At 40.8% G+C, this 22,120-nt stretch overlaps 1 protein-coding gene across 2 annotated transcripts in view; it reads right to left on the minus strand.

The window, feature by feature from the left end:
- The window catches only part of stx8 (syntaxin 8), a 160,501-nt gene that overhangs the window by 38,631 nt on the left and 99,750 nt on the right, over positions 1-22,120 (minus strand). For both annotated transcript variants that reach the window (XR_015073090.1, XM_085963554.1), the window contains exon 7: positions 10,940-11,041. Coding sequence is in view for 1 of the 2 variants with exons in the window: in XM_085963554.1 (XP_085819680.1) it covers positions 10,940-11,041 (102 nt within the window). In the remaining variant the exon portion in view is untranslated. The remainder of the gene's footprint in view (positions 1-10,939; positions 11,042-22,120) is intronic.

Below are 22,120 nucleotides of genomic sequence, written 5' to 3' on the forward strand. Positions count from 1 at the left end.
GTACACTGATCCTTCCTGGGCTGCGGCGGTCGCGAACTCGAGCGGGTGGCTTGCAACGGGGCCGAGCAGCATTGTCGGGAAGAGAGAGGGTGGAGCACACAGGGCACGGCCGGTGCTACGAAGCCGGGCTGCGTATAGACCCGAGAAGAGGGAGGCAAGAGTCCCACAGGGTTGTTCCACGACGGGAAAATAATAAAAAAAAATTTTTTTTTAATTAAACGCACAAGAAACCGCGAGGAGCTGCAGGTTGCAACGGGAACCGCGGAAAGCAGCGCTAGCAACAGCGGAGAAGAAGGCAAAGCACGGGAGGCGCCATCTTAATCAGCGGGGAAGAAGGCAAAGCGCGGGAGGCGCCATTTTGTTAAATCGGGGAAGAAGACAAAGCGTGGGAGGCGCCATTTTAGATTTGCAAGATGCCGAAGACTGGCTGTATCACTGCTTTTGATAATACAATAGAGGACTGGACCACGTATGTGGAAAGAGTCGAGGTATATTTCGAGGCAAACGAAATAGCTGATGAGAAAAAGGCATCGGTATTGCTAAACGTAATGGGCACGAGAACGTACGGCCTATTGCGGGACCTGATTACTCCAGCCAAACCGAAGGCGAAGAGTTTTAACGAAATTGTTGCTGTCCTACAGAAACACCTAAACTCTGCACCGCTGTTGATAGCAGAAAGATTTAAATTCCACAGGAGAACTCAGCATAAAGATGAGAGCAATGCTGAGTACCTTACGGAACTACGCAAGCTATCAAAGCACTGCCAGTTCGGAGAAGGACTGGCAGATACCCTACGGGACAAATTTGTCTGTGGCCTCCTGAGTGAAGGAACACAGAAGAAGTTACTATCAGAGAAAGAGCTGACGCTAGATAAGGCTTTCAGCGTGGCAGTATCGTATGAAGCAGCAGCCAGGGGAGCTGCAGAAATTCAACAAAAGCCACAGGCATACGGCACCCACGAAATGGCACGGGGATTTGCAAAATGTTATCGCTGCGGCAGAACTAACCATGACCAGAAGGACTGCTGGTCCAAAGACAAAATATGCAGGCAATGCGGAAAGATGGGACACATTGCACGAGTTTGCAGGTCTGGGAAGAAGACCAGCGACAACAAAAAGGCTACTAAGGGACCGTACAAGAAAGTACAAAAGATGATGGACAGTAGTTCCGAAGACCAGATGAGCGATAGTGAATCCGGGAACAGGAGACTAAGCTGTCTCAAACTTCACAATGTAATCACAAAAGAGGATCACCGAACCATTTGGGTCACCCTCACGATAGCAGGGTCCCAAGTTAAAATGGAATTGGATACAGGATCAGTGCTAACCGTCATGAATCGACGAGACTACGAGCGGCTATTCTCACACATACCCTTGAGAGAGACATCCATCGTCTTGACGACGTAAACGGGGCAAAAGGTATACCCCAGAGGAAAAATAAGGGTGCCTGTCGAATACAACGGCAAGAAAATACGGAAATTGTATCTCTACATACTGCCAAATGGTGGACCACCGTTATTGGGACGTGAATGGATCAGGAAGATAAACTTAGATTGGCACTCCATTCATGCAATGACGGTGGACGGTAAAAAAGATGAAGACGTCACTCCTGGACGATTGTCAACAATCTTAGCTAATGCCAAAGAGGTATTTCAACAAGAACTGGGCACGCTTAAAGGCGTAACCGCCTCGATAAAAATAGAAGAGAATGCAGTTCCCAAGTTTTTCAAAGCAAGACCGGTACCATATGCAATTCGCCCAGCCATCGAGGCAGAGCTGGAGAATCTGGAGAAGGCAGGCGTGTTGTCTAAGGTCGACTGGAGCGAGTGGGCGACACCCATCGTTCCTGTCATGAAGAAAACGTTAAGCAATAAGTCCGGGGAGCCAAGGAAGATTCGCATCTGTGGGGATTTCAAGGTGACGGTGAACCCAGTCCTTCACACAGTACAATATCCTCTTCCAAGGATAGAAGACATCTTCGCCTCACTGTCTGGAGGGAAGCGTTTTACAAAAATTGACCTAGCACAAGCATATTTGCAGATGGAGGTTGAAGAGTCCTCTAGGAAGTATCTCACGATAAACACTCACAAAGGTCTTTACCAGTATCATCGATTGGTAATCGGAGTAGCATCGGCTCCGGCGATATGGCAAAGAGCGATGGAACAAGTCCTGCAAGGGATTCCGGGGACTCAGTGTTACTTGGACGACATCCTTGTGACAGGTGAAGATGACAGTGAACACCTTAACAACCTAGAACAGGTGCTCACTAGACTACGGGAACATGGGCTACGAGCCAACCGCCCCAAGTGCGAGTTTTTTAAGAAACAGATATCGTATTGTGGCCACGTGATTGATGAAGAGGGGTTACATAAGTCCCCTGACAAAATTGAAGCGGTTGTTAAGGCCCCAGCACCTGAAAATGTGTCGCAACTGAGGTCATTCCTCGGATTGGTGAATTACTACCATAAGTTTTTGCCGAATTTGTCGACAATTCTGCACCCACTGAACGCCCTGCTACGAACGGGGGTAGCATGGAAATGGAGCGATGATTGTAAGCGGGCCTTTCAGAAGAGTAAGGACTTAATCACTTCAAGGGAAGTATTGGCTCACTACAACCCAGCACTGCCGATCAGACTGGCGTGTGATGCGTCTCCCTACGGCATTGGGGCGGTACTGTCGCATAAATTCCTTGATGGTTTAGAGAGGCCGATAGCTTTTGCGTCACGCTCGTTAACTTCTGCCGAGCGTAACTACGCCCAGATTGACAGAGAGGCCCTCAGCCTAGTGTGGGGGGTGAAGAAGTTCAATCACTATCTGGACGGTCAAAAATTTACTCTACTAACCGATCATCAACCTCGTGTCTCCATTTTCAACCCTCAGAAGTGCGTACCGATAATGACAGCACAACGCCTGCAGAGGTGGTCCCTTTTCCTAGGGGCACACCAATATGACATCGAGTACAAAGGAACTAAACAGCATGGAAATGCTGATGGATTGTCACGCCTACCGTTGCCGACGGTGGAAGAAGAAGACCTTGCAGTGGATCCAATGGAGTTATTCCACTCGACCATAGTCGAATGTCTCCCTGTGACGAATGCAAACATAGAAAAGGAAACACGGAATGACCCGACACTATCACGGGTCTATGATTTAACGGTGAAGGGATGGCCAGCACATGGCGAACCACTGCTGCCCGCATTCTCGCCGAGAAGAGAACAGCTGTCAGTGTGCAGAGGAACCTTGATGTGTGGATCCAGAGTAGTAATTCCGCCTAAGTTGACGGATAGAGTGCTCAATGAGCTTCATGAGGGTCATCTGGGTGGGGTAAAAATGAAGAACTTAGCCAGAGCGTTTGTGTGGTGGCCGGGAATCGATAGAGAAATCGAAGAGATGACCAAGAGCTGTGCAGGATGCCAAAAGGTCCAAAACGCCCCACCACAAGCTCCTCTGCATCCATGGGAGTGGCCCTCATCTCCATGGCAAAGGGTGCACATTGATTTTGCTGGTCCCTTCATGGACTCGATGCTTTTAATTGCGGTGGATGCACATTCAAAGTGGCCAGAGGTAATAAAAATGTCCTCAACCACCACGGAAAAAACTATCACAGTTTTAAGAACCATATTCGCCAGGAATGGGCTGCCTGAACAGATTTGCTCTGACAATGGACCACAGTTTGTGTCTGAAGAGTTCCGGAGGTTCTTAAAGAACAATGGTGTTAAGCATTACACATCTGCCCCATATCATCCAGCCACTAATGGATTGGCCGAGAGGTTTGTCCAAACATTCAAGAAAGCTATCAAGGCAATGTGTAATGAAGATATACCCCTACAACACAAGGTGGACAACTTCTTGTTTGCCTACCGGAATGCGACACATGTGGTTACCAACCAAACTCCAGCCATGATGTTCTTCAATCGAAGACTACGATGCCGTTTGGATTTGGTTAAGCCAAACGTCCGAAGAGATGTGGAGAACAGGCAGTTTCAGAATATGAATGAAAGGCCGACCAGGAGTTTTAAGATAGGTGAACCAGTTTTGGCCCGGGACTACCGCACTGAGAAATGGCAGCCAGGAACGATTTGTACACGGCAAGGACCTCTCATGTATACCGTGGACGTTGGAGAGAGCATTGTAAGACGCCATGCTGACCAGATTCTAGAGTCACTGGAAAACGCCAACTCCACACCACGATCTGATACACCTGGCAATGAAATCGACGTACCAATTGCAGCTACCGCAGAACCGGTGATATTGGAAGCAGATGAACCAAACAACGACATTGATCCCGACTCAACATTGCCAGAAGAACCTGATACCCCAAAGAGGCGTTATCCAGACAGAATCAGGAAGCCTCCTCAAAGACTGAACTTATAATTGCTTAAACTTAACCAATGTATCTAGCAACCGTAATTGTGATTGTAATTAGTTATCATTTAGTTGTTAAATGAATGTTATGTACTGTTTATCTAAAAGGGGAGGAATTTAAGAGAATAACTGGTCTCAGACTGCAGTACCGGCAGTGACCACCCCTGTATAAAAGGCGCTAGTGAGCCTCTGTTGTTTTCAGTTTCACTACTGACTTCCACCAGTAAAGACTTGTTTTGTTCAACTCCTGCTGTCCGTGTCACAATCATTCACGGACATAATAGCGAGTTCCACATTCTTACCACTCTTTGGGTAAAGAAGTTTCTTCTGAATTTCCTATTGGATTTCTGGGTGACTATCTTATATTGATGGCCTCTAGTTATGCCCTTCCCCACAAGTGGAAACATTCTCTCTGTATCTACTCTATCAAAACCTTTCATAATTTTAAAAACCTCTATTAGGTCACCCTTCTTTTTTCAAGAGAAAAGAGATCCAGCCTGTTCATCCTTTCCTGATAGGTATACCTTCGCATTTCTGGTATCATCCTTGTAAATCTTCTCTGCTCCCTCTCCAGTGTCTCTATATGCTTTTTATAATATGGCGACCAGAACTGTATGCAGTACTCCAATTGTGGTCTAACCAAGGTTCGATACAGGTTTAGCATAACTTCCCTACTTTAGAATTCTATCCTTCTAGAAATAAACCCTAGTGCTTGGTTTGCTTTTTTTATGGCCTTGCTAACCTGTGTCGCAACTTTTAGTGATTTGTGTATTTGTACTCCATGATCCCTTTGGTCCTCTACCCCGCCCAGACTCACACCCTCCAAGTGATAAGTGACCTCCCTATTCTTCTTACCAAAATGTAATACCTCACATTTATCTGTGTTGAAATTCATTTGCCAATTATTTGCCCATTCTGCAAGTTTATTAATGTCCTCCTGTAATTTGTTGCAGTCCTCCTCAGTATTGACTATTCCCCCCCAATTTGGTGCCATCCGCAAATTTAGAAATTGTGTTTTTGATTCCAAAGTCTAAATCATTAATATAAATTATGAACAGCAGTGGTCCCAGCACTGATCCCTGTGGAACACCACCACTCACCTTCTGCCACTCTGAATAGCTATCTTTATCTTTTACCCTTACACTCAGCTTTCTCTCTTGAAGCCAGCTAGCTATCCATCCTGCTACTTGTCCCCTGACTCCGCATTCTTTGACCTTGTTCAGCAGTCTATTATGGGGTACAAAAGCAAAATACTGCGGATGCTGGAAATCTGAAATATAAACAGAAAATGCTGGAAATACTCAGCAGGTCAGGCAGCATCTGTAGAGAGAGAAATAGAGTTAACGTTTCAGGTCGATGACCCTTCATCAGAACTGGGTCATCGTCGAAGGGTCATCGAGCTGAGACGTTAACTCAGTCTATTGTGGGGTACCTTATCGAAGGCCTTTTGAAAATCTAGATAAATTACATCTACTGCATTACCATTGTCTACTCTCTCTCTCTGTTACCTCTTCAAAAAATTCAATAAGGTTGGTCAAGCAAGACTTTCCCTTTTGAAATCCATTTTTACTATTCATTATTATGTTTCTGGTTTCTAGATGTTCTATTTTCTCCTTTAGTAGGGATTCCATTATTTTTCCTATCATTGATGTTAAGCTGACTGGTCTATAATTCCCTGGACATGTTCTATCCCCCTTCTTAAATATAGGTACAGGAAACTTTGGTTTATCCGGAGGTTATATGTCCGGAATACTCGATCTAACGGCAAAAATCAGGAGCCGTTTTGTATAAGTTTTTTTAGTTCTCGTTGCTTTTTTTTCCCAGTGAGGCACTGCAAGGTCTGTAGCTATAGCAACAGCTTCAGCTAGAGACGCTTGCAGCTGCAGCCGACTGTTTAGAAGCTGTTGCTAAGCAACAGTGTTTGTTGCCAGATACGGAGATGAAAACCTCCGTATGCTTCAACATTAACTTTGTATGTCCGGCAGTTTTGATAGATCGGCAACAGTTCGGTGCCGGATATCACAAAGTTTCCTGTATTATGTTAGCTATCCGCCAGTCCTCTGGCACTACACCTTTTTCTAACAAATTATTAAATATGTGTAGTAAATTCAGAAGCATGCACCTGCCATCTTGATTTAAGTCCATTAAGTTCTACTAAATAAGAGCCCAATTGCCCTATATTTAGGGAAAAAGGGGAAAATATATTCCTAGGGTTGGCAAATATTTAAATATCAAGGCAGGCCAACAACTTAAATACATACAGGATTGATAAGCAGACATCCTGTAAAGCACAAATGCTGTGTACCAGCATTACAAATTTATAACCAGTTTAAAACTGAATTACTCAACATATCCAACGACAGGGCAATTATATGCAAGAACCTAAAATACTATGACACTAAACTACTTTGGAAGAATTTTTTAACAATTCTATTAAATTTTGAAGCCCATGTGAAAAGAATATTTCAACTGTTCCTCTCCTCCCAATGACTCTCGTCAGTGAAATTAACTACATGTACTGAGGCTCGGGGGGGGGGGGGGTAAAGGAAAATACCAAATCAGAAGTACGACCAAATCCTCCTCAAGCCTCCGTAAACGGCAGTTAATCGTACAGTTTTGAAGAAGAAAGCAGTCGAACAAAAATGTGATTGAGTTGGGCAGAAGATAGAAAATATTGGTCTTGACAGAAAATGCCACAAATAAACCATTCCTTTCAACTGAGCTGCTAATCAACTAATAAAACCTTTACTTACTCACACTGGAAGACTTTAGCTTTGCTCATGTGTTGTAGTTTTTAAACTACCAAGTGTTCCTAAATGATTATATCAATCTTAACAGCATCTCAATGTCTGTGGAAACATTAAATTAAACTATCATGTTTTTGTCCCCCTCATTTCCCATGTGATTCTCCCTCAAACCATCGCCTATGTCTGAAGGGAAATTTCAGTGGTTGACAGCATTCTACATTTGCAAAATTCAATTTCCACAAAGAGGATTAAGTTCTTTCATTCAAGTTTGGAAACTGTCACCTTCACACTAATTAACTAGAGTGGCCTCTGTTGTTGCCTCCTGTTTGACTTTTCAGGTCAGTGTACAACAGTCACGTTTGTAGACCGAATACATCAAAGTCTCATTTCCAAATGTAAGCAACAGCCCTCAAACTGACCACCCAGTACTTTCCTCTGTAACTACTTCTGTGCTAATCAGCCTAATTTTTGCAGTGCGAGAAGCGACTACACCGGTACAAGAATATTTAATCCCTTTCCTTTATCAGAAAAAAGCCCCCTTAAAACTCATTTAATGAATATGTCAGATGGATGGTAGGCAAACAGTCAACTAAGGATAGCCTGAAAATTACTAGCACTCTTTATTAAGACTGAGCTGCACTAATAATATTTTATAGTACAATTAATTCTACAGCTAGTATTGATGCAATATAACATTTGATGAAGGTAAATGTCAAGTAACCTCAACTGCACCAAATAAGGATCTGGAATACAACATTTTGTGGGAGTACTTAGTAATTCAATAAATGAATGATTCTTACTGCTCAGCTTGGCTGACAAAATATTTTCTGCAATTCCAACATAATTACTGCTATAGCATTTAAAAAGTGCCATAATAGTTTACAAAGCCACCATTCCAGTCTTTGTAAAATAAAATGTCATGGCTTCATCCACAGTTAACCTGCTAATAAATTTGGGAACCATTATTCTGAGTTTTTACAACTGACTTAAACAGCTCTCCCTTCAAAATAGAAACAATTTGGAACTATTCAGGATACAGAAACTTGCAAGACTCATTCTCAAGAGGCAGAAGGGGTGGTAAATTACGTGATAAGTAGATTATTGCAGGAGGAACTGCACTCACCAGGCTTTGAGATGATTAAGCCCTGGGAAATGCATCCACAAAATACCAGGGCACTGCTGCTCATTTGCTTCCTACCTTTGGGTAATCGGCAGTTGAGAAAAGTATTGGGGATGCCCTGGAGTTAAGGTGCTGAAAGTGAGATTTCAGTTAACTTTTAACAGCCTAAGAAAGTTTCTTAATGGAAGAAAAACCTGTATTTGATTCCACAGAGGGCAAGGTCCCTAAAGGGTAACCCTTGACAAATCCCAGATTGTACTTGCCACTGTCTGCAGTTTGGCAACAAAACACAATGGCATCATGTATGTATACACTTTACAGGCTGAACCCCTATTCATGGTAGGAAGAAGCTTCACACATAATGGGCCTTGTAGAACAAGATTGAAGTTTCTTAATTAAGTCAGCTGAAAGACAGTCTAAGCAGTCTTCCCCTTAGATCCCTTAACCCCTAAAGAGTAGTGATCATCAAATCAAAGCATTAAAATCTAGCTCGCAAATCTTTATTTATTGTGCCCTGTGCTCAGTAGGGCCTCTTCAGCTCTCTCACTGTTTCAGTGATTTTAGGCATGTTTCTGGTTTATAAACAAGAAACAAAGGGTCTTCTTGTGTGTCACGGAAGCCTTCCAGTATAGCTGAATTTCATTCCTTTGCACTGCAAAGCAGCATAGTGTCTGGAGAGCTATTTAGCGAGATTCATCACATTAACATGTCTATACAAAACCAAAGAGTATATTAAAACATATCCGAGTATTAATACCATACTAGGATTCAGACGAGAACAATTAGAAAAAGTGTTGAAATGCTTTTCCTTGACCAACTTAATTATCAGATAATTGTCTCTCAACAAACTACCCATTATCTCGACTTAAATAGCATTCTATAAATCCTGTGAAAATCTCAATAACCACAATCTCTCTTGTATTTTAGCTCCTTTATAATAATGGTTCTCCTGAACAAGACCCAATTGTTTCCAGGCGTGAAGTCACAGTGTGTGAATTGCTTTAATTTTTCCCCTTTAGCAGCTGTGCAGGGTGGGCCACAAGGTGCTTGTAATAATGAGGCAGAGGGACACTGAAGAGGCACCGAGACCTGGCGGTCAGAGAGCTGGCGCTTCACAGTCGCCTGGTGTCACAAAAGTTGCCTTTTTTTAAATGTCCATGCGTTCATCCCGACAGCAGCTTTGGTGACGAGGGAGGGGGACATAGAGACCGTCCAAAGTACCTTACCAACGGGCAACAATCTCACCTTTTGCTGTTCACCAATTTCTCTTTTACTCCCTATAATTCTTGCCTTTTTTGTGATTTTTCTGCCTACTCATTAGTAATGCCCAGCAACATTCAACAGACAAAGATGTGTGTGTCAAACAAAGAGAAGAGAAAAAAAGAGAGGGGGGGGGGGGGGGGGGGAGAAATTCTCCATTCACTTCTCTGTAGGATTCATTAATATCCTAAACTGTTGGCACAGCCTAAAACAGTTATACGGTAACAAAGCGCACACTGACTCAGAATCTGGGATCTTCAAATAAACCTTGCAGGCTGTCATGGCCACCAGGAAGCAGAATTAGTGCAATATTAGCTGACCTTCATTTTGTTATTTCTTCAAACCTGACTGCTGTACCCTGCTTGCTGGTTACTAGGCTCCCTCGTGGAAAAAATGTAAGCATTTCTTAGGCAATTCAATGGCAGGTTTGATAGGCAAATAAAACCAATCTTGAAGTAATATTTTTCACTTATTATTATGCAGCTCTATTTTTCATTTGGTTTTAGACCAGTGTTGTCAAAACAACGCTTTAGCTTAATGATGTCTCCTGAAACAGAGGTGCCTACTACAAAAGAGAGACTGCACTATCAACCCCAACCACAGTGTTGTGATGCCGAGAGAACAATAAGCTTTTACTTTTCAGTCACGACATGCTGAATTGCTATTCTTAATAATGCAAATGCAAAGAGAATAGCAATAGCGATCGACATTTTTGCAACAGAAAGGACATGTTTGTTGTGAAAATTGTTAATTATCAAACAAAAAGCCCTTTAAACGTAAAAGAGCATAATTACAAGTTGCTAATGAATAAAGGTGAAAGTGGTAACATGGTGAAATAGACTGCATCACATTCATTAACTCTTAATGATATCCAGTACTAAAAGGAACATGATTTTCTAGATCATTTCAAAGACTTAAGAGTTGTCTGAACTACAACTATGCTAAAACTGTTTTCTGCAAAGCTAAATGCAAGACATTTTAGGGGGGAAAAAGGCAATTTCGCTTTTTCAAATTTTGCAATGCAAAATGAAGTTGGGAAAATATCTAATTACACGCACCCATAAATGATGGACGACTCTGGCAGAAGTCTGGTGCTCTTGGGAAGTTACACTGCCAGGGTACAGGTCATTTGCTTGCTTACTGGCAACAGCTGCCGAGAGCCCTTACAGAGGGCAAGGAGGTGAGAATTACTATCAATGAATCCTCACTTAGTGTTTGAACAGCTGCATATGCAAATAACATCATAAAGCCTTGGCTTTTTGTTTTGCCATACAAAAGGCTCCGAACAACAGTACATTCACAAACACATCCACCTCCTAAATACTTCTGCTGATGGACAAGTGGGAAAAGGGTTAAGTAGGCCATGTTCAAGGGAAAACTAGTAAAAGCAATGACATCGTAATGCCACCTGGTGGATCGAGGGGACGATATTAAATACATCCACATACCACAAGAAGCTGACTTTTTATCAACCAATTTGACGCGTCTTGTTTCACTCTGAATTCTGGAATCAGTTTTATCCACTAAATGCGTAAGGTCATCAATGATTTCTGCAGGAAAAGGAAATGAAAGAGAGATATTAGTGTTCGAGTTGCTGTTGAGTCAGAATTCCAGATCGATTAAGAGTGAAATACGATTATAGTAAGCACTGTGAAATGCAATACAGTCACATCAGTGTTTTTGAGGGAAATAGTATAGCAGCGCACAGCTAAAATATCCACACACCACTGGAGGAATACCAAGAAGAACATGGGGTTTCAATAATGTTCTCCAATTACACTTTCTAAATACATTCTGGAAGTGATCAGTGACTTTTAGTGTACTGCTGGGTTTGCATTAAGGTCAGCATTCATCTATTTTGTATTATTTAAACCAATTACAGGGACATCAGCACAAGCTTTTACCTCCAAAGTCACTAGCCAAGATGATTAGCTTTAAAAATGACAAGGAATAAGCACCTACAATTCTATTTGCACTGTAGGCAGAGACTACAATCGCACACTGAAAGAGATGAGCTTCGGAGAGCGGTGCTCAATTCCAATAGTTTTGTTTACCTATCAACATAAATACCAAAATTATTAACAGAACATCTCTGATATTTGTAATACAAAACCCAACTCAAATCTGCTTTAACAGTGCAGTGGTGCACATTATTCCCATCCAAACATCCATAATCTAAGGCATATGGCAATATTTGAAGATAGAGAGTTCCTTGCCTAAAGTAGTGAATTAAATATGATAATTGAGGCAACGGTTTGGCATGAAAAGGTCTTATCCAGAATAAAAAGCAGCGTGCTTGCAAATGTGCAGTCTATTCACCATTTGACAGTCAATTTAAGAATTTGTCTACAAATGTCAAAAGTAAAATTCTTTACAATGACTGTCACCTGAAATAACTTGCTCGACATTCCTCATTTGCACTATTTACTTTGAAATCAGTGTCTTTTGGATGCTTGCTTCACGAGGTATTTGAAGGCAGACAGCGGGCGTCAACATCTCGCAAATGATTCAGGAAGGTCATGAAAGTAGCTGATCACAAATCACTCCTGAGTGAATGAAACCTACCTGCAAACAACCAGTGAGCTGAACTTACAGACTGACCAGCTGTTTGATGCATGCTATTTCTTTAAGTCATTTATGGATTCTCCCCCCCCCCCGGGAGCAGACTGACAAGACAATTCTACAATGAAATGTGGGCTAGTTCCGAGGGTTAGACATTTGTTTTAAATTGACTGCTCTAGAAACTTTTTACATATTTATAAGTAGAGACTTCAAATTCTATCTAATAATGTAACTGTCGGTGAAACAATACCGGGAACAAAATCCCAAACACAAAAAAAGGTAACAAAATTCTTATGCGTGTGAACATTAGGAGGGAAAGTTTATGTTGTAAAGTGTTCTGAAGCTGCTAAATTACTACCCAGATATACTGATGATTCAGCAACGATTTCTTTACTCACCAAGGATGTTTCATTAGTAACAGATACAGGAGTGCAGGTCCTTTGTTTCTGGTATTGCATTACTAGTAATCTTTCAGTGAAAGAAGTTATTTCTTGCTGACTACTGCTATATTAGCAATATTTTTGATACTTATGTTACTACAAAGACAAAAAAAAAACACAACCCTCAGACATTCAACCCTTTCAAATTGCACATATTCAGCATTGACTGCCATCCGTAACTACAGTGGGATGTAGAACTGTAGGTGCTTATCATATAAAATTGTTGAAGTAAAGTAGCATGCTGCTTCCAAAACAGTTTGATTTCTAGCTAACATTTGTATATTAAGTTCCAGGAAAAAAATGGACCCATTTCCTTCCATTCCATATCTCTGCACACAAATGAAAGTAATTTTTTATCCTGTGGAGGAGGACACTGCAGAATAATGTACTGGGAAATCTTCAAGAAGTTGCAGTGTGGTCCCGTATAATCTTTCCAAAATTATTAAACCTGTACTGGCAACACCTCCTTCAGATCCATCTTGGCTTCTCTGCAATGATCCAAGCACTTCTGCGCATATATTTAAATTCTGACGGTCGCTGCACAGTCTTAAAAAAACACAAGGCATGCGTTTTTCCTCTTTAACTCTTGCTCCACAAAAATCATTATTCCCACCTCTCCAACGCACATGTATAAAGAAATCAAAAACTGAGCAAAAACATGGTGCTGATTTGAATTGTTTCACAAATGCACTTGATTGGTCCTGAATAGTTATCCCAACACTTTGGTATTGCTTTGCAATAGTGAGACACCCCCATGGGGAGGCCTTCTCATGGCATTTGGCTCACTACTGTGTAGATGCTGTATTAAGCCAGGATTCGCAAATCCACTGGATGTCCTAAGCATTTTCTAAACTCAAGTCCTCTTTCTTAATATCTTGAGAAAACAAGAGGCTCACACATGGTCTCAAAACATTAAAAAAAAACTCAACTCCAAGAAGGGAGCTCTGCACATGCAGAATGTGCACAGCTCTCTGAGCGCGATACAGAGCCATGCAATAGTCTTGCTGGGTGCAAATTTCTCTCTGCACCTACCAGTCTCAGACTCGTACAGCAGCTTAAACAAGTGTTTCTTCAAGAAAAAAAAAGTCTTAAAACAGCGACGCTTAGAAAACCCCAAATTTCATGTCGAGCGGTTGCATATTGTTACAAAAATATAGTAAATGGACAAAAGAAATACAGGATTCAATAAAAGTGCCTTCAGTTGACCGGATATAGATTCAGATCTCATTAAATCGCCTGTATTTTCCTGCAGTTGTGGAAAAGCTCCAGTTTGCTGAACTGAAAGGACTGAGGTTTTCAGCAGTTTGCCCAAATGTTTTACAAAGCAAAGTAGCAATTGAAAAAACAATCTGAGAGACTGCGACACATGTAGCATGACTAAACCAAAATGTAAGCGCAGGATTAGTAAACTCTTCTAACCTTCTGCATCAACAAACAAGTGTGTGAAACTATGCTTTCTTCCCCCACTCGAGGACAAACATCTGGGTGACGTGCAATTTTCTATGAGGTCGCTGATCGAAATCCAGATATTTAACAACTAAAGAATTATCAGCTTTTATAACATGTTGGTTACACTCAATAAACTTATTATTTGTTTTGTTTGCCTTTCTTCCAAGAGTTTTTCCTGTCCACAGGAATTGCACAAGCTATTCCATTTGAAAACTGTTCAAAAGGAAAATTGAACAAAAACTGAGGTATAATAATATAACCACTGTCCCCCAACCCCTCCAAAGTATCAACTTAGCTTTCGACTGCACTGGAGGTTTAATGACAAGGAGCTGACAACTTGTGAGGCCCCATCACTCTTGTGTGCTTGGACGCACAGGAAACCACACAATACCCTGGCCGGTGGAAGGACTAGTCATCTCATGTTTGCATCAGAAAAAAATGTGCTAAATGCTCCCATCAAAATTCAGTTTCCCTTCGTTGTCAAGGACAAAGAATGATAAGCACGCTTGGGAAACAGCTTATTTCATTTGCCAACAGCATCCAGACTTCTAAAAAACATTATAAAAATTCACAGAAGTTAACCACTGCCTTACAAATGCTGCTTTTCAATCACTGCCCTGCTATCAAGCTAAAATCGTTCGGTTTTCTCACTGAAACAAAATGCAGATTAAGCAAATTGTATTTCTTCAAAATGCGTGACTTGAGGCAAAAGTGTCCTTGTTGCGGTTGCATAATGTACCAACTAGAAACACACTGAACTCTACACATTGTCATCACGGTGACTGCCTCAATATGCATTCACAGCTGATTGAGCAGTTCTCAAGTGAATTTGTTACTCAGCTAGGGTTTGATAAACAAACCATTTAACATGTGCAATCAATGCTGATTTTCAACAGGAAACTATGGTTTGTAAAGCAGGAAAGGGATTGGTTTTATTTAATTTTTATATGCATCACATATCATGTCTTCAGATAACTGTTCCTGTCAAGCTCAGGTGCGCATCTCCCTCAAGGGACGAAACCTGCCACGGCTGTGCTAACTGTGTATTCTTAACTCCAGGGTAGGGACTTCCTTCCCTATTGTTCCCATGATGTACAACTAGGCACAAGGCCATCACAGGATTATTTCTGGCTAAGGAACGCTGTCAGCTGTGAGAGCTCATACTTTTCTCTTTCCAGCTTTTATTATATTGCTTGGAATTCCTCTAAAATAGTTTGTTGTCAGGGCAGCTTCTCATCTTTTGCCATTTGCCCCATTTCGAACACATGGAAATATATTAGTTAACCGCCCCCTGGGTTAACTATCATAATGAGCAGTCTATTAAAATGCTCATATGATGCTTAATAAAATATTGCTTCTGGCATTCCCTTCAATTCCTTTTTTTCTCCCCGATTTTATGTAAAAAAAAGTAATGAGGTAGTAACTACATTTAGAATTTGTGTGTGCTTTTTAAACATAATGGTCCAGGTCATTAGAAGCAATTTTGGGCGACAACACGAAGACTCGTTTAAATGACCTGACAGATGTGCTAACGGTTCCCTCGAGTCACTCCAGCTCAGTGTTCTTGCACAAAGCACTTCCTCCCTGAGCTACCTTGACAACGACACACACACAGAACAATGGGTTTCTGAGCCTGCGGAACATCACAGAAAACCTTTTCTGGAACACCCCGCCGCAACACAAACCATTTGTAATTAAAAAAAACATTTATATCACAACAAAAGTGTAAACAAAAGACACCTGGAGGTCATATTGGAAATACTTATCAAGCAAGCATACGCAATATCAGAACGCATTTGTAGTTTAATTGCTGTTGAATTATCCTATCCTATCTGGCTCTTGCCAAAATTGCACAGCTTTGCCTCCGACTCCATTCCTCTCCCTGGCTGCCGGCTCAGTCTAAGCCGGACAGTGCACAATCTCTGTGCCCTGCTTGACCCAGACCTAAGATTCAAATCCTATGTCCTAACCAATACAAAGATCACTTATTTTCACCTCTGCAGCCGCCTTTGCCCTAAATCACCTCACTTTATCCAGACTTTATTACTCCAATGCTCACCTTGCTAGTCTCCGAGTTCTGCTCTTCATAAATTGCAAATCACAATTCCGTCACCCGCATCCTACCTCTCTCGAAATCCTGCTCCTCTATTAATCCTGTCCTTGCTTTGCCTCATTGACTCCCTATGCATCAACTTCAAAATCCTTGACTTCATCTGCATGTCCCTTCACGGCCTCACCCCCTCCCTACCTCTGCAACCTCCTTCAGCCCCACATTCTAGGCTGCAATCGCTGCTCTTCTGACTCTGGCCTCAATCCTTCCCTCCACTGCACTACCTGTCTTGGCCCCTTCTTAAATACTTTCGCCTTGCTACCTCTCTCCTCATTCAAAAGCCTCCTCAAAGCCGATTTGGTCACCATCCTATCCTTACACTGCTGCTCAATGTCTGGTTATTTTTGCCTCTGTAAAGGGCTTTGAATGTTTTATTTGGGTTAACGGTGCTAATTAAGTGCAAGTCGTTCAGTAACATCGTGCACGTCTGATATCACTAAATTTTATCCAAACAAATGTCCTTTTCTAACTAATGTTTGGATTACAATCTGCAAAGGAAACATTTTGGTCACTTTATATTTTTACTGATCAAACACTTGCTCTGGCATGTTACCACTGACATGCCTTCCTGTCCTGTCACTATCAATGGGCAATAATCTATGGTCATTTAAATCACTGGCTTCTAACATACAGATAACTGACTACAGCCAAGCAGTCATAAAACTAATGCTGACTATACGACTAGATAATGACAAAATCAAGCTTATGTTACAAAAGTGCCTTCTATGGGCAAATAACTTGCAAGGCAAAAAGAAGGAAACAAAGATTTAATACAATTTGCTGAAAGCAATAATAAACTGGTTATAACAACAGAAAACGCTGGAAAAACTCAGCAGGCCAGGGCAGCATCCGTGGAGAGAGAAACAGAGTTAACGTTTCAGGTCGAAGACCCTTCGTCAGAACTGGAAAAAAAGCAGGAAAAGGGATAGATTTTAAAGCAAGTGGGGGCTGGTTATGTAGCTTCACTATTTTGTGCATTTACTAATTTACTAATTTTTTTCATTTGCTTTGATATTAATATAGGTTGAGGATGAGGGAAGAAATGCAGAATGAGATACAACACGAGGGGTCTGTCAGGGATACAGTGCGGGACAAGGCACAAGTGCCGTTACTCATGTCCTTGAACCTAGCAAAGGCACCAGGTAGAAGCAAAATGGAGCGTGGACTCCTTGATATCAATTGATAAATGGCTGGATGCCAAGAAGCATTTAATCAAATCAATACCAAGACAAGTAAGTACACATGGCTCAGTTGGCAAAACAAAACCGAAATAGTTTACTCTCCAGGCTTCTGCACGTGTCTGTAGTATTATACGCAGGCGGTGCAGCAATTACGGACAGGACTCAATCAAGCAAGTAATGATGGGACATGAACAGGAACATGTACAAAAGGAACAATTCTTCAATTTCACACACTGCCATTCTATCAAAGCTGGTTTGAGTCATACTGCCGGGCCGCTCTCCTGCCTGTTTCAACGTTGCTTGGTATTTCCTCTTTCAAATGAATGTAACCAGTTTCAGTAAGCCTACAAACAGTGCTTTCAATTAAATACTGAAACTTCATTACAATATAAATTGCCATATTTAAAAACTTATTTTTAATGCATTTACTCTCAAAGGAACTGAGATAAAAAGCCTTTATTTATGATGAATGTTGGATCTTACTTTTGTTATAAACTTTTGGCAGTAGAAGGTAATATATTGTACTAATGATGGAATTGTTACTCAACTTCAGAATTACAATCTGTAATTCTGTAAAACTCAAGTGTGGATCCCATTGAAAAGCGAGTTTACATATTTATAAAGTTTTAAGCATTACCCATGCACAATGTTTATGAATCATGTGATTACCATCGAAGTAAAATTAACAACTGCTTCTCCCCTAAGCTACTAGACGCTGAACTTCCATTGACAGTATCATACGACACAGATTTATTAGTTGTTAAAGATTTGCTTTGTAGTAATATATATACACAACTTAATTCATGTAAAAAGATTTTAAAAATTCATTGAGATCTGTAAAGTTTCCAGTTTTCTAAAGAAGGATTTTACGAACAGTGCAAAAGGTGACAAAAGCATTTCACTTGCACTTTGCAAAGGAATGTGAATGGGCGGTATCAGAGGGTGGAGACACCCAGGTACAACTCAACCAATCACAGTTTCTATGGAACGAGTGAGAAAAATTCTCACCGGGCTGCTCTCGCACTCTTCTCAGCAGATGGCTCAAGAGCAACAGTGATGCAGGCTGGAAGCAGATCGACTGCCCCACCCCCACAGGAGAAGTCCACATGGTCCACGGAGACCAGAAACGGAGCAAAAAAGAGCACAACATGCGAAATAAATATACATGCACAAACATTCAATAAGGGCTTACAAGAGATCAGAGGAAGGTGCCACAGTATATCATATTAAATCTACCTTTTTGTTATGCTTCATTATATAGTGCTATAATGCAACATTGTCTTATTGCTGCCTGTTAAAAACTTAGATATTTTTTAAATCTTAGTGGTGAGTTGTGTAGATGTTAGAATGAGGACCCATCAGTTTCCTTTGAGAAACACTGCCATGTAATATAAAGCAGGCAGCTTCAGGAAACATAATGCAGGTGCACAGAGATAACAGTTTGCAGAAAACGTTAAATTAAGGATTGTAAGTTTATTCTGCGTTATGAAGAATGAAGGAACTTCCGAAAGTAAATGTTTGGACAACCTTGACATACTTCTGTAACATGGTGATGGTCTGTAAGAAAAATTAACCACACACAACACAGCACACACACAAGCGGCAACGGATTAGTGATAATGGATGCTTCTAATGGAGCCACAATTTTCCTCAGCCGCTGTATACATTTAAAATATACATAATATATGGCATTGCAACTGAGACTTTGAAGATGGTTAAGACTGAGGTAATTTATGCAGCTGTCATAACTATCAAACAACCACTGAAAATCTTTCATTACCAACCACCGGATTTCTAATAAAGAAATCACATAACTATTCTTGGTCATTTGTTTGGCCATTTATGCTTTGTTATGGAGTTGAAGAGAAGGAAGAGAGAGAAATTGTAATTAGTAAGCTTTTGCTTATAATGTTCTATTAGTCAGAGGTTGGAGAACAGATTTGCCCATTATTTCAATCAGGTAATGGAACAGTGCATGGCATGAAGAGGCCAATATTTCGGGAACAGAAGGGGAAGAAATAACTTTGGAAAGATAGTTTTAAAAATATGTCTCCACTTCTTTTTGGTCTCAAATACATCCCTGCATGACAGCTTAAACAGATAAACATCTGGCAACATCAACACAATTTGCATTTACATAGTGCCTTTAACGTAGAAAAACATCTCTCCTTGGAAATCGGCTGCTGGGAAGTGAATCAATGCAGTAAGGAATCACTCTCCTTTCCATCTTATTTTGTCCCTCCACAGCACCTCCCTAACAGCACGACTGATAGCATGAACTCAACATGTGTGGGATGATGGGCTCAAAGCTATCTATGTCTTACTACTCATTGGATTCCAATGTCACCACACCAGTCCACTTGAAAAACTGCTTCTTTTTTTCCTTATATGTTGAAAGTACCAATTGAATATTACACATATATTTCATACACATGTATTGTCCCTAAAATGTTAAATCTTTTTATCTTCATTTACAAACATTCTGTTATTTATGTGCTGTACCACTCTGATGGAGTCCACGATTGTCATGGTTTTTACATGATGATTCTACAGAACGCAAATGTAAAAATACAGAATATAAAGAGAAAGCACATTGACTTTTTTGAACGGCACGTACAATGCTGCAAAACAAAATGAAAGATTAAAATAACACAATAATGTCTTCTTAAGTTAACATGACCAAACAGTTTTCAACAAGTTGGATGAATGAGTAATTCAACCAGTTTCTTTTTCCTGCAGTTGTACTGTCCCAAACATTGAGCATTTATAATTTAGACAAAACCTTTAGCTCCTGGCGCTAATGATGAATTCTAACTGCTGATGTACAATGAACCAAATCTGTTAAATTCAATACCTCTTCTGGGACACATTGAAACATGGGAGCAGTTGGCGCTCGGTATTACAACCAGAACTCACGGGCTACTATAACCTGCAGCTGAAGTGTGGAGATGAGCTGATGCTCTTTCAAATTCAAGTTCAAATCTGAACGTAGGAGTTTGAATGCATTAAAAATATTTATTGCATTAGCAAATGTCACACAAATCGCAGGATACATCCATCATAGCTTGCATTACAGAAAAAAAATCCCAAGAGTGCTTTTTAAACTTTCAGATGACAAAAAATCAGAATTCAACAGCTTTATTTTTAGTAGCATTTTACTACAAGTGGAATTGTTTCTGCAGGGAGAGCTACTCTGGGAGCATTTAATCTTTTGAGTGCTACAGTAGCAGCTTCCCCCAAAACAAAATTACAATTTGTTCCGAAAGTACAATGAGTAATGCATGTTTCACTTTTTAAAAACACTCAGTACGAGAATTTGGCAGATATCCAACTGAGAGATTTTAGGGAAACGATGAATTTGAAAAGATGAAGAAAAAAGGCTTTGCAACAGCTGAAGAGTTAATGAAAAAAATTGCTCATCTCCCTGAAGGTGATTTATATTATTATATATTTGATGCCCTAAAATAAATGGGAAAATTTCACATTGTTCAACAATACTTTGAAAAATATCAGCTCAAAGTCCCAGGTTTATTCCCTGGTCTAATAGGTCAGCTGTGGGAATAGGGATGTCATAATTGGTCTCAGTGGCCCTTGGTTGGGGGTGGAAATCAGCCTGGGTTATTTGGATTTTGGTTGTAATGTCAGCTTCCTTTAATAGCTGAGTGTAATGGTGCATAGCTGCTGCCTGCAGACCCAGACCGCAGCACAATTAACACCTTCAGGAACGAAGCAGAGAAAATTAAATCAAGAGAAAAAAAATGACAAACCTCTATCAGTTATATTTGAAAGCAGGAACCAGGCCATTTTTCAATGTCAATTTAGATGTAGTCACCTTAGGTGCATGCCACATACTAAGCGTAAGCGGCTGAGCATATATAATCTTTCTAATTCTGGCTCAATGTCCTTAGGTTTATCTGTGAAGTGCCCGGGGACTTTTTTTTTAAATATTAAAAGCGCTATATAAATGCAATTTGTTCTTTATGATGAGACTGACCCTGTACATACTGGAGGTCCACATAAGTACACTTTGAGCAGGGGTCACTAACTGATTTATTTCCTTAGCAGTGCAGGAGTTGCTAAGGACAACTGTATCACTCCCTTTGCTCCCATGGCTAAGGTGAAAATAATTCAGCACAGACTCGGGATTCAGTGTGGCTCTGGGACATTCCTGGTCTATATATGGCTCAGTAGCAATTGAGCCATTGAGGGAGCTCATGTATTTATATTTTATATATACTATAAGAATGCATAACACAGCATAGACCCATGAAGTGAAGCTCTGAATCTTCCTGAACTGTTTGACTGAGTGCCATACTGGCCAGCACACTGAGCTACTAGGGGCATTTCACATTAAAATTTTAAATAATATATATACTTACTGTTCTCCTCATCAGGGAACTTCAGGACTGATGTCACAAAGCACTTAAATGTTCTTCCGAGTAGAAAAAACAAAGTTAGATGCTGTGAGATGGAAACCATAAATTTCTATGGAAGGAGTAGCTAGATGGGCCAAATGGCCTTCTGATCTGTACTTATCCTTGTGATTTAAAGGAAAATGGGCTGAAGAACACTTTGCGTTTCGCTGAAGAGCATATCTCCTGTTGGATTGGAAATATCTTCAATTTAGTGAATGACTAACATTCCTATAGAGAACTGACATTTGCATCGCAGCTTGCACCTAGTCACTGTTGGCATATTCCAGGTATCCTGGAGCAGCTCAATTCAGTTGCTCAAGGATTAGATTATGAGGAGAGATTACATAAACTAGTCTTGTATTCCCTGGAATATAGAAGATAATTTGATTGAGGTTTTTAGGATTTTGAAAAGAATTGATTGGGTAGATAGAGAGAAACTTTTTCCGCTGGTGGGGGAGTCTAGGATAAGGGG

This window comes from Somniosus microcephalus, chromosome 21 (genome assembly GCF_052327205.1).
Source record: "Somniosus microcephalus isolate GS21.2 chromosome 21, FLI_Smic_1.0, whole genome shotgun sequence".
NCBI classification, from domain to species: Eukaryota; Metazoa; Chordata; class Chondrichthyes; order Squaliformes; family Somniosidae; genus Somniosus; species Somniosus microcephalus.